Source organism: Patagioenas fasciata, chromosome Z, assembly GCF_037038585.1.
Source record: "Patagioenas fasciata isolate bPatFas1 chromosome Z, bPatFas1.hap1, whole genome shotgun sequence".
NCBI lineage: Eukaryota > Metazoa > Chordata > Aves > Columbiformes > Columbidae > Patagioenas > Patagioenas fasciata.
This window is the reverse complement of record NC_092560.1, coordinates 75,639,974-75,653,158: the sequence shown is the minus strand read 5'-3', so window position 1 is coordinate 75,653,158 and position 13,185 is coordinate 75,639,974. Positions and strand designations below refer to the sequence as shown.

General features: G+C 54.9%; 1 protein-coding gene across 3 annotated transcripts; it reads right to left on the bottom strand.

Annotated features, from left to right (window-relative positions):
- Window positions 1–884: 884 nt before the first annotated feature.
- FANCG (FA complementation group G) lies at window positions 885–11,403 on the bottom strand. 3 transcript variants are annotated; one of them, XM_065861048.2, is made up of 14 exons: window positions 11,279–11,403; window positions 10,967–11,057; window positions 10,171–10,302; window positions 9,338–9,531; window positions 7,904–8,057; window positions 6,673–6,803; window positions 6,168–6,314; window positions 5,204–5,364; window positions 4,896–4,962; window positions 3,712–4,046; window positions 3,530–3,585; window positions 2,522–2,659; window positions 1,516–1,648; window positions 885–1,166 (listed from the first exon to the last, which is right to left on the bottom strand). In XM_065861048.2, the coding sequence occupies exons 1-14, from the start codon at window positions 11,363–11,365 to the stop codon at window positions 1,049–1,051; spliced, it is 1,944 nt and encodes a 647-aa protein (XP_065717120.1). In that variant the 5' UTR covers window positions 11,366–11,403; the 3' UTR covers window positions 885–1,048. The 3 variants fall into 3 exon arrangements, with proteins under 3 accessions (XP_065717120.1, XP_071657846.1, XP_071657845.1); XM_071801745.1 differs by having other exon boundaries at window positions 7,889–8,057; window positions 11,279–11,400; XM_071801744.1 differs by lacking the exon at window positions 6,168–6,314 and having other exon boundaries at window positions 7,889–8,057.
- Window positions 11,404–13,185: the final 1,782 nt, after the last annotated feature.

Below are 13,185 nucleotides of genomic sequence, written 5' to 3'. Positions count from 1 at the left end.
CGGCCACGGGCGGCGGGGAGTTCAGCACCGCCGGCCGGGAGAGGGAAGCGCGCTGCGGGGACTCATGTCCCTGGGGGGCAGGAGGGTGTGCGGAGTCTGGCGCTTCCCCTCCGCCCACAGCCAAACGCATCCCCTTTTAGTTGTAGCTTTAGGTTGATTTTAATGGCGGGCCCGGGCCGGGTGACCTAACCAGCCCCGGTTCTTGGTCCGGTTGGGCACTCGCATCCCCACATCCTTACCTGGGGGGCATTCCCTTGGGGCCAGAAACATGGCTTGAGCCCAGCGTGGCCCCCATTGCTTCATCTGTGTGCCATGGTATTTCTTCTAAAGGAACTGCAGGGCAAAGCCTGCTCAGAGCTGAGCTTTGGCACAGCCTCCTTCCTCTCTCCCATCTTCCTCTTTGCCTTGCAGCTCTCAACCCCTTCCTCTCTTGTAGGAGGCCAGGCTTTGCCAAAGGCTCAGCTTACATGGGCAGGGGACCTTCCTCACCCAAAACCAAACAGTGGGCATGGGCAGATGGCCCTTTGCCCCACTCACTGTCACCCAGGGACACACAGGCACAAGTCTGGCCCCTGCCACCATCCCTGGCTATTGGTGCAGCGCGGTGAAAATGGGACCTCAGAGCTGCGTGTCCCCAGACCGCACTGCGTAGAAAGCCAGCACACAAAGTAGAGGTGGGACGGGCAGGACCTAACAAACCCAGGGAGCACAGAGCTGTCTCCACCACATGCAGCAGCACAGATGATGCTGACGTCAAAGGCATTAGGATATCTCCATCCTTGGTCTCACACACACCCAGGACACAGCCTGCGGGTTCACAGCAGCTTCCAGTCACGGCCTTGACGCTGCCTGAAAGGTTTGCTCTGGGAAAAGGGCACTTAAAGTAAAGCTAAGGCTTTTATTAGAAAAGGAGATGTATCCTGTTTCAGTCCTTTGGGAATCCAGCTTTATCCAAGAGTAATTCTGAGCCTTGGAGGAGTTCTTAAAGGCCTCATGCCAGCCCAGCGCAGGGAGACTTCAGCAGGTGGGCATGGGGAGACCGACTGGGCTAGCACAAGGGGTCCTGGTTTGTGGTCCCTAGGTAATCCTGTATGCTTCTGACAAGAGACTCACTGTGTGGGAATATCGCCTGCTTCAGACATGAAACCAGGTACAGAGGGAAGCGCCTGAAATAGAAGGGAACGTTGTGGCAACAAGGACTGCAGCTTCTCTGGACATGGTGTGACCAGAAGTTTGCATCTCATGCTGCACAGACCCATCCCCCCCCGGCTCTGCCCCAGCCTCCGCCCTCCTGTTGGGTCTTGTGTCACCTCATAAGTGCCACAGGGGAGTCCTTGCAGAGCCACAGCCTGTGGTCTCTCAGAGCAGACATGGGGGGAAGCTCCTCAGACACATTTATGCTGTGGGTGCAGGCTAACAGGAGCTGAGCCAAACCATCTGCACAGTTTGAAACACAGGCTGTGCTGCTGGAGCACTTGTGTGGCCAGGTAAGATCCCACCCATCACTCTACGCACCTTCCCTGCCCTTCCTGCTGCCTGTCCTCGCCGGCGGGGCTCTGGGAGAACTTCTGCCAGTGAGCAGCTGCCTCCTGCTTTCGGTTCAGTTTCCACAAGGCCTGCACCAGGTAGGAGGCAGCAGATGGGTCATCTGCAAGACATGAAGGGGACTTCAACCCTCAGCAGTGGAGGAGCAGATCCCCAGCGCTGCTGTGGGTTGTGGGATGTTGCAAAAGCAGCTCAGGAGCCAGGTGAGGGCGGTGAGCATGAGCAGAAGTGGTGTAATGGAGAGGAGACAGTGTTACAGGCTCTAATTAACCCTGTGGATGGCAGCCAAGCCAGATGGCATCAGCCCAATGGCACAGCCAGCGACACCTCAGTTTGGACACCGAGTTTTCCTTGCAGGCAGGTCTGCACGCCAAAAGGGAGGGAGCCTCGGTCAAGACTGCGACCAGGGGGTTTGGCAGATCCCGGTGAAGCTCACATCCCCGCAGTGTGTCAGCACAGCTGGAGCACCAAACTGGGGAGGCCACCCCTGGAGGCAGCACTAGCCATGCCTTGGCTGTGCTCAGGACGTGGACAGCTTCCCACTTTGGTCCCATCTTCCCTGACAGGGCTCTGTACTCAGCCTCTGTATGGCTAGGCATGGACATGCTGCTTTCTAGGATGAGGCAAGAGTCCAGCTGCTCCTCTGGGAAAGCAGACCCTCTCTGGGAGAAAGCTGGCTGTACAAGGCTGAGGTTTGGGCAGGAAGAAATTTCCAAGTGGTCTCAGGACACAGGTTATGTGTAGGATTCCAATACACTCCTCTGACAACACTTTTGGTCTGCTCCTCCAAGGCAGTGAGCTGACCAGGCCCCAGAGAAGCATCTCAAGTATGTAACATTGCCAGTAGCCCTACTGTGGTCCTTGGCGTACAATAAGTGTGGTCTAGAGCATAAGGCCTTTCTGCTGAAGACAGCAAAACAGCCTAGGACAAATTTGTGGAAATCCCTTCTGTTCCTTACCAAAATGAGCTTCTTACCTGGTGAGATCTGCAAACCATGCTGGAAATCCAACAAGGCCTCCTTGTGCTTCCCCAGCTCCAGGAACTGTGCACCTCTCCCAATGAGAGCGAGCAACCTGATCTTCTGGAGCACCTCCACTTCTGGCAGGAGACTCTCTGGCACAGAAAGACGCACAAACCTGGAGACAGCATCCTGCAGATGTTCCCTCCCTCATCCCAGCAGGTTGAGTCAGGTCAGTAGCCAGGACTGGCCTAACATTGACTTGTGTTGCTCATCTTCCAGGTACCCAAAGCCTCAGGGGCAGAGCTCAGCCTCCCCAGCAGGCTGGGAGAAGCTGAGAGGCAGCAGAGGGCAAGACAGAAGAACACCAAGAATTCAGGACATTACGTGGCAGTGGTGAACAGTGACCTCAGCAGCAGCCTGGCCTTTGGCTGCTCACCTGCACAACCGGTACAGATCTCTTCATAGAATCATTTCATTTGTAACAGACCCTCAAGATCATAGAGTCTAACCATTAACCTAACTCTGGCACTAAACTATATCCCTAATAACCTCATCTATGCATCTTCTAAACACCTCCAAGGGTGGTGACTCCACCACTTCCCTGGGCAGCCTGTTACAGTGCTTCACAGCCCTTTCCGTGAATAATTTTTTCCTAATATCCAATCTGAGCCTCCCCTGGTGCAACTTCAGGCCATTTCCTCTTGTCCTATCACTTGCTACTTGAGAAAAGTGACCAACACCCTCCTTCTTTCCCAAATTCTGGATAGGAAAAGCTTCCCAGTTCACATTTAACTGCCACTTAGTGGGAAAGGAGGCAGAGCTGAGGCCAAACCCTGCTCCAAATCAACCAGCCATTCCTTCCAAGGGCTCCAGTGTGATGCAGAGCTCAGCACTCTGGGACAAGCACCTACTGCCAGAGGTGACGCTGAGCCTGGAGCCTTGCTCCTTTGCCCACTGCTGCCAAGCAGGCAGATCCTGACTCAGCCCGGCCCCACAAAGGACTCAGCTGCTCAGTGTCCTACCTGTCCATCCAGCGCCAGATCCACAGAGCTGGACTCGCAAGAGATCACCAAGGCACCTGTGGGAGGGAGGGCAGAGGAGCTTTGGTACCACTCCAGGCTGGGAAATGAGCTGCACCCTGCCCTGGTCCCCCACCAGGCATTGCTGCCAGCTGGGGAGGGCCCTTCTTGCAAGGCTCTGTCACCTGCTGAACTGTGTTATAGCCTCCTTGCTCTCACCCAGCGTGGCCCATGCACAGCCCTGGTGCAGGTATCCAGCTGCTCTCCAGGTGAGGCAGCACAGACTCTCCTTCTGGGACAGAAGTCCACCCGCCAGCCCTGCCCCTGGTGATGGGCACTCGGGCTGCTCCAGTCTCTCCTCCACTCGTAACATCTGTGGGATCAGGTTAGTCGTCCGGCTGATGACCTCCTCGCACACGATTATGGCATCATGGTGCCTCCCAGCCTGCTCCAAGGCAGACGCTGCTTCCAGGAACACCTCGGGGATCCTGGGCAGAGCTGAGCCACCGTCTAGGGGCACCTGGGGAGTGAAAGCAATGGCCAGGCTCAGACACAGAACTGCAGCGCACTCTCCAAGCAGAATGACCCTGTGCTTACTGGGACCCCGGAACTGCCGCCCAGCAAAGCTCAGACCCACTCCCACAGACACTGGAGCCTGCTGGAGGAGGCAGAAGCTGTGAAGCACTTAACAGCTCAGCAGACAAGGTGGCAAATCCCTGCTCAGCATGGAGAAGGCTGAGAGGGGATCTTCTCAATGCTGATAAATATCTGAAGAGTGGGTGTTAAGAGGATGGGACCAGAGTCTTTTCACTCATGCCCAATGATAATATGAGGGGCAACATGCACAGACTGAGGCACAGGAGGTTCCATCTGAATATGAGGAGAAAGTTTGTTACTTGGAGGGTGCCAGAGCCCTGGAACAAGCTGCCCAGAGAGATTGTGAAGTCTCCTTCTCTAGAGATACTCAAAACCCACGTGATCACATTCCTGTGTGATCTGCTCTGGTGAACCTGCTTCAGCAGGTGGGTTGGACTGGAGGACCTCCAGAGGTTCCTTCCAACCCCATTCTGTGATTCTGTGAAATCCTACTCTTGAAGGGAAGGACATCCAAAACCCCACTGACAGCTGTTTCCTACAGGTAAGGGGAAGCTGTTTCTCTGAACAGCAGTGGCCAAGTGGTCTCTGGTGTGAATCCAAAGGCAGACATGCCACAATTCAGAGGTGCCAGCCCCCAGCTCGTCTCCTTCACATATCAAATTAGACACTAAGACATGGAGTCCAGTGGGTGACACCTGGGCCCAGGCTTTGGGATGGGGATCCAAACCTCATCTAGCAAGTCACCAAGGGAGCTCTTCACCAAAACACCTACCTGCTGCTGCAGCCCCTGCTGAAGCAGAGCCATAAAATCCAGGTAATGTTCCACTGCGTCAGCCACCCTGCAACAGGGACAGGACATGTGGTCAAAGAAGCAGAGGGACCTCAAGAAGTGACAGCAGCTGGGTAGGATCTGGATCACCAGCCCACAGGTTCTCCCTGCACCACACTCATTCTCATCATGATACCCATGCTTTGAGCAGACCTACAACAGCAGTGCCGAACTGGACAGCTTCCAGGAGCAGAGACAAAACCACAGCCCAAACGAGCAGTATGTTGCAAGTAGACCAGAGGTGCTGTTACCTCCCTTCTTGGAGACACCGCTGTGCCAGCAGGTACTTCACTTCAGAGGGGTGGCGATGGCGAAGAAGGGAAGCTAGTAGTGGTGTGTGAACAAGGAGCTCTGTTTGGATTAGGAAATGTGGACTACAGGAAGCAGGTGCTGCAAGGTTTTTATCCAAAGCCTGTGAAAGATGAACAGAAAATATGGTCAACACAAAGCTGGTCAAGTCCAGAGCAGCTGCAATCACTTGCCACTTTTGGCATCTGGAAATACACCCAGACAATCAGAAGCGCTGCACTGCATAGCACAGCCGCGCTGTTCTCACTTGGTACAGCACAGCTGCTTCTAGGAAGAGCAGCCAGGATCACAAAGGGACAAGCAGACTTCTGATCGCCACACGGCATCCAATCTGCAAGATCACCCAGATTATTTTGAGCTGGCTGGAATACCACCTCCCCTTGCAGTCGCAGACCTAAGTTAGGCCAGACCTTAGGCCATTTGTAATGAGAGATCCCTCTCCACACCTATGTTTGTATCTTATGGATTTCAAACAGCTGATGAGCTAACTCGGTGTCTACTGCTGTGATCTGGTCCTCCCAAGCAGACCAAGGTTGCTATGGCTAATGCACACCCCCTCGCAGACACAATCTGCCTTTTAAAGGCCTCTAGACTGTTAGATACTTTATTAAGAGACTGACACGCTCTGACACGAGAGTGTAACCTCTTCTACCAAGCCAGCAAGAACGTGAACTGTGACCCAAAGGTCTTGCCACATCCAAATGCCAGGTGCTGAGAAGGAATTTCAGACTTTGCTGGGTTCCTTCCCACCTACTGCTGAAGGCAGCACCATGGCTGGATCACTATAGTCTATTTTGGGGACCCCTCCAGGGTCAAACCGCCTCCCAGAAGGCAGGAGCCTGCTTGAAGGTCTGTGTAGGCTCTCCTGGGCAAAAATCAACTCACAACTACAGGAAGCTGACAAACCTCGTAGAGCAGAGCCAGGGCCTGCAGCTCCGCCTCGGTTTCCCCCAGCTCGTGGAACACTGCTGCGGTGTGGGACAGAGCAGGAAGGCACTCGAAGTCTACTTGGAAGGCCTGTTTCAAGTGCTGAAGAGCTGTCTGAGGCTTGCCCTGGTTACATGGGAAGAGGTGCACATTGCAAGGACATCTTGCTGACATCTTCACTGTTTGTTGGTGCCAGGATCCCTGCTCTGCTTCCCCAGCAATCCCCGCTAAGCAAGGGTAGCAGTTTAGCCAAAGGCCACCTTCTTTAGACTGCCTTTTGAGCTTCTCTCTCTGCAACAACCCTTTGCATTCAAAATCCCTGCCCAGATTTTGAAGGTCTCCAGCTGGGGCCACAGGGGCAACTTCTGCTCTAGACCTCGCCTTCCTGCAGCAGTCTAGAACCACACAGAGGCAGCACGAACATCAGTTTGAGCCTCCCCACCCTGCTCTTGACTGCGTTTTCCCGCAGAGGCCCAGCCGTTACCATTCGCTGAGCACAGCAGCCGAGACAGGTGTAGATTTGGGCCAGTACTCTCCTGGAGCAGAATCCTCGTGTGGCCTCTTGTAGGAGGGAAAGGGCGGTGGGGAAGTTCCCAGCCTCCAGCTCCTGCAGTCCTAGGACAGACCCAACACCTCAGCTCTGCAGCCCCCTTTCCCACCCCATCTGGTCCCCAAAAAAAGCCTACGTGCCCTTTTCTTCCCAGTGCCATGGGGACCTGTCTGATCCCCTCTGCACCCAGCAATGCATGGCAGGATGGTGCCAAGCTGCCCACATTGGTTTGGTGGTGTTGCAAGAGAACAAGCCACTCGGTGGAAACATCTAGGAGAAATCATCGCATATTCAAAGCCCAGATACCATGATGCCTGTCTTGGTGCTGAACAGGGGCTGACGCAGGGGCTGGGCAGGTCCACCAGCGCATTCATGCGCAGTGATAGCGGTGCAAATGGGGAATCTCAGTCTTTTTACAGCACATCTGGGCCGTTTCCCAGCAGGAATATTAATTCATGAATATTTACCACAAATGGTATTTGCTTTTCTTCCAATCCTTATTTCAAGCTTCCCTCTGAGGGATGTCTACATCACATTCACATCTGCCACCTCCCTGCTGGAAGTGCTGTCACCACCGCAGAGGCTTTTGAGAGGCCGGTGGGCAGGAGCTCCTGCCCTCCCTCCTGGGAGGAAAGCCCTGTGCTGGCTGCCCCCAGAGCTGCTGGGGTTGTCAAAATAGCGAGCGTGGGAAAACCATGAGCTGGACAGAACACAGTAGCGAGATGAGATTAATCACCTGCCCTGACACCACGCTACAAAGCCACACAACAGCTCCACGTGGCTCCCACAGCACCGTAATCTGACAGGAACAATGTACTTATAACAAGATGGGCCAGAAGACAGACAGGAAAAAGGAAAATTGGCATAATCTCCCTGCCAGCTTTCCACTTTATACAACATCACTGTGGGGCTCAGACAGGCAGAGGGACCCCATGACTGTGCGGAGAAAGCCTTAGCTGTGGAAAAAGCTGAGTTCTTTGGATACCAAACGGTAAAGTTGAGATCCAGAGGCTCAGCCCCAGCCCTCTTGCAAAGGAACAGCCCAGAAAACCCCAGGAGTCAGTTTGCTTGGGAAGAAAAACCAGGGTAAGGGCAGGGAGAGGGTGTCCTGGGACAGGAGAGTGGTGTGAGGCTGTGCTGGCATGAGTACCTGCTCCACACAAACCTTGCAGAAAGGCTGCTGAGGTGCAGAGGACCTCTTTCAATTCCTTGACGCTCTGCACAAGGGACAGGGAGGACGCATCCACAGGTACCTGCCATGCCTTGAGTAGGGAGAGGAGTTCATTCTCTCCCTCGCTGCAGTGAGCTCTGCCCAGGTCCTGTGAATACACAGAGGAGAGAGAGCAGGGAACGCTGAAGGGAAGCAGGAAACACTGATTCCAGGGCACACAGAAACAGAGGTCACACCAAACCCTTCAACAGTGCTCACAGTGCTGGGGAGCAGTGTCCTGCTACCCTCTCACTTCAAGTGCAACCAACTCACTTCAGTGATTCCTGCCTGGCCTATGGCAGCATCTCCCACCTCAGAGTGAGGGGCGCTTTGAGAGGTTCCTGGCAAGGCAGATCCAAGTGCTGTTGGAGGGTATTCAAGAAGGTGGGAACCCTCAGCAGCCTTCACAATCAGCAGGAAAGGTTCCTCCGCACCCCACTGCTCACAGTTCCTCCCTACAGAGGCTGCAAGTCCACCTGCAGCCCCCTTTCAGCTGTTCTAGTCTCCTCTCCAGCACCTGGAGGTCCAGGGCCCCAACAGGCAGGAGATATTCTGGGACCCATTAACTCACTTGCAGCCATTAGGCTGTGCTGGGACTCCAGGGAGAGGAGTACTCACCCTTACTGAGCAGCACTGATGGGTTCAGCTCTCCAAATGCCACACCAACATTTTGCAGAGTGGCATTTCACAGAATCACAGAATGGCAGGGATTGGAAGGGACCTCGAAAGATCATCCAGTCCAATCCCCCTGCCAAAGCAGGAACACCCAGATGAGGTTACACAGGAAGGCGTCCCAGGCAGGTCTTGAATGCCTCCAGGGAAGGAGAATCCACAACCTCCCTGGGCAGCCTGTTCCAGTGTCTGTCACCCACACTGAGAAGAAGTTTCTTCTCAAATTTAAGTGGAACCTCCTGTGTTCCAGTTTGTACCCATTACCCCTTGTCCTATCATTGGCTCTCACAGAGAAGAGCCTGGCTCCATCCTCGTGGCACTCACCCTTTACATCTCTATAAACATTGATGAGGTCACCCCTCAGTCTCCTCTTCTCCAAGCTAAAGAGCCCCAGCTCCCTCAGTCTTTCCTTATAAGGGAGATGCTCCCCTTTCTTAATCATCTTTGTTGCCCTGCGCTGGACTCTCTCCAGCAGTTCCCTGTCCTTCTGGAACTGAGGGGCCCAGAACTGGACACAATATTCCAGGTGTGGTCTCACCAGTGCAGAGTAGAGGGGAAGGAGAACCTCTCTCAACCGACTAACCACCCCCCTTCTAATAAACAAGCACAGTATTTACGCCAGCTTTGCCTCCTTTGGCAAACTCGTGCACGTTTGTATCTGCGCAGACGCTCTGGTGCAGGTCACCCACTGCGCAGCACCGCCCCATGCCCAGTTACCTCAGTGTTGCTCAGGAGCCGGAGGAGGCCGGTGGTGCTCCCCAGGCGGCCGGCTGCCAGCCACCACGCTGCTTGCAGGGCACCCAGTTGGTGCAAAGGTGCCTGCAGCTCCTCCGCCGTTGCCTCCTGCAGCACCTTCTGCCACAGCTCCTCAGTGCTAAGATCCTGCCCACAGGTCCCAAAAGCCTCCAGAACTGAAAAAACGAAAAACAAAAAAACAAAAAAGCCCAGCCATAATACAACAGGTTGGTGTCCTGCAACAGACATTCTTCCAAGAGGGAGAGAAAGCCTCAAGCAAGCACGGGCTCCTTATAACGAGGGAAGGAATGGGGTTACAGGGCTTGCCTGGCCTCAGCAGCATGGAAACCAAATTGGAGTTAATGGTGGCACACACAGGAGACAACACAGCATTCAGAGCTATGACTCCAGCTCTGCTGAGTCCTCCTGAGGTCATTTGTCAACACTGCAGATCCCCCATCTGACCTGCAGCCTATTTCAGTGAGTTTTCTTTGAAGCCAGCACACCGTAATTAAAGAAAACCCTAATTTCCTACTGTCCCTAAAGCTTTGCTAGAGATTTGGCACCTTATGCCTGTAAAACTCGCATTGCCCTTAAGACTTTTTGGCCCATCTCTGCAGGAAGCAAGAGGCAGAGAGCCAGTCAGCTGCACATCATCCCTGGCCATGAGCTACCCCACCATCTACCCTTTCCAGCAGAGCCGGGATTCCCTGTTCACAGCCACAGCACCTCAGGCCACCCACCACACATCTCCAAAGCACGGAGAATGATCTCTTTGCTTCAAGGAACCCCCCTACAGAGAATGATCTTCTTACCTCTGAGGAGCCCTTGGTGTATTTCTTCTGCTTCTCCTTCGATGGCAGAGTTGGATGCTCCCATAGTGAAAACCAGGTAGTTATAGAGGACGGTAAGCTCCAGAGGGAGGGCGGGGAGAGCAGCTGGCAGCCCTGTGATCACAGTCAACCCAACAAGAAATTGAGCTTGCTAGGAAAGACCCAACAACCATGCACACTAAGGTGTCATCACCCAGCTTTGTAATAATGGAAATGTCCTAGAAAGTATTTTTCTGTTGTAGTGAGATTTAACAGCTTTGGAACTGCACTGCTAGAGAGACAGCAGGTGTCGCTTCCCCAAGTGCCGATATAGCTTTAGTCACCCATTCCTCCAGGACTAAGGCCTTTCAGGTCTCCCAAAGGAGCATCAATAGACCACCCTCTTTCAATACACACCCACCCTTTCGTACAGGTTTCCCATGCTGTCTCTTTTTCCCTTTCATCATGCTTCCCATATACCACACCTGTGGCAGGGAGCCCCTTCCCCAGCTTCCAAAAAGCTCATTTTCTCCAGAAACCCCAAAGCTCTGCCCACAACCTGCAGCAAAAAACACTAGACAGAGATCTGTGCTAGGCCTTAATCCTTTTGCAGGCCCAGTTCAGCTTAGGAACAATTCACCCTGCTCCCTTCACAAGTTTGTTTCTAGCCCTGTGATATCGGAGCTGCAGCCCATTCAACACCAGTGCCCAGGAACCGGTACTTCCACGCCGACCCGCTTTGTGCCCAGGCCGGCAGGAGGGAAAAGGCAAGGCATAGGGCAGCCCCGCCACCACTCACCGCGCATCTTCAGGAGCAGCTCCCCGAAGCCATCTCGCTGCTCTCGCACGTCCAACGACAACGATCTGCCGGGCCCCGAGCACTGCGCTGCCTGCAAGGGACACTCTCACCCGCCGGCCTGGTGGAGGAGCCGGCCCAGGCCCCCCCATCCCATCCTATCCCATCCCATCCCACCACACGGGATGGCCGCGGCCTAGCCCCGGGCGGCGGCGTTCCTATGGCAACCGGGCGCGGAGGCAGAGCGGCCGCGGAAAGGGCAACCCCGGGATTCGGAGAACAGGTCGGAGGGAATGCAGAGGGGACCCGGCGCACCCGCCAGCGGCCGGCCAGGGCCTGGCTCTCGTTGGCCCAGGTCCGCAGGCAGCCCGGCTCCGGGGACGCCCCGCACCGCCGCTTCATGGCTGCGGCCGCTGCCCGCCCGCGCGCGCCGCTCTCCTCCCGCCTTCACGCTGATTGGCCGGCGCCCGCCGCGCAGCCGCCGCAATTGGCGGGCGGAACAGAGCGGAAGCGGCGGTCGCCAGGGTAACAAATAGTCAAGCGCGAGGAGAAGGGGCGGAGCCACTCAGACGACGGTGGCCGAGGAAGCCCAAACCTCGGCGATACGCGGAAGAGCCAGATAGCCCCTCGGGCTACCCGGGGGTTCCGTCTATCTGCACCGGCCGCACGAAGGAGAAGACGAGCATCACCGGCTTGGGTCTCACGGGTTTATTCAGATATCCGCTTCACAGCCGCCCAGAGACCCACTACCACCCTCGGACTGCAAATCCCACCCACCACCAATTAATTAACTAACAAGTCATTTAATAACAAAGCGAACGCTCCCCAGCTGCCTCCCCTGTGCCAGGCACAGCGCAGCGAGGTTGGGCAATGGCAGCCCAAGTGGAGGCACCAACCCCAAGGATGCCAGTTCAGAGGCAACACTGTCAGGTGAACGAGCGCTGCCAACTTGCCTGTTTTGGGGTTTTTTTTAAAGGAAAAAAAGGCTCTACTGCCTAGCAGAGACTCAAGCATCACTTCCACTTTCCCAGTGCAGCTGCTGAGTGGGAACAAAAGCATTAACGGCCAGATATGTAGATACCCAGGAAAGCATAGCACCACACTGCATGCAGAGGTCGCAAATTGCTTTCTAGAACTGGGTTCATCCCCTTATTTTTTTTTATCCCAAATAGGGTACTGAGGCACAGAGAGGTTAATAACAAAAACAAAACAAAACTACAATCTCGCTCCAAGCCCCATGTCAAGTGGAGTCAGAGGCTGGGGAAAGGGCAGTGCTCCCCAGCCAGGCTCCCGCATGCCAGCACCGCTGCTTCCCCGGGGAAGGGGAGACACCGAGAACATGACCGTGCCTGAAGTGCTGAGGGAAGAAGAGTGAGGGATGGGATAGAGAAACGGGCGTGAGAACAGTGATACATGGAGCCCCAGGCTTCCCACGGCAGTGCCAGCCCCGTGGACCAGGGCAGGGAGACGCTCCAAATCCAATTCCGCAGCAGCTTTGAGGAGCACGGGATGAAACTGCACTGCAGAGCATGCTGAGGATGACACATCCCCTGTCACCCTCAGCCATGGGACACAGGGACCAGAAACAAACCAGCTGGAATAACTGCTCCAGGAGAGACCCAGCAGGCTCCAGTGACAACCTCAGCAGGACATAGGGCAGGGCTTGCTCCCCAGCAGGCCGGGATTCCCAAAGAGCCCTGGTTTGCACCAGCAGGCACCTTCCTCTGGATGCTCCTTGAGGTTTTAAATCAGCAAGCACAGCCATGTCTGCTCTAGGACCAGCGGCACGTCCTGCTTCCAGCGTCACTGATTCTGTTATCCCCAGCACACTCAGGAGAACATCAGCCAAAAAATTAAAAAAAAAAAAAATCAGCTTGAGGGCAGGTGGGGAGGGTTGGCAAAGACTAAAAAAAGAGAATGAAAGAAAGCAAGAGCATCTCCAGCCCTTGGAAAACTCATCTTCTTGAATGTGAATTCTTTGGTGTAGTAGCCAGTCTGCCCTGGCCAAGCAGCTAGCACTCCTTGCATCTCCACAGTGACAAGAACGCATTTGCAGCTTTGTTACTGCAGTTTTGTTTAGTCTCCAGTGACTTGTGCGTGTTTCCGTGGCACTGCAGCCTCATGGGGTCGTGAGCCTACAGTCCCCACAGGAGGGCAGAGGGGCAAGATGGAAGGGTGAGGAGAGGATGCCCACACGCTGTCCGAGTCTCTAACCACGAACA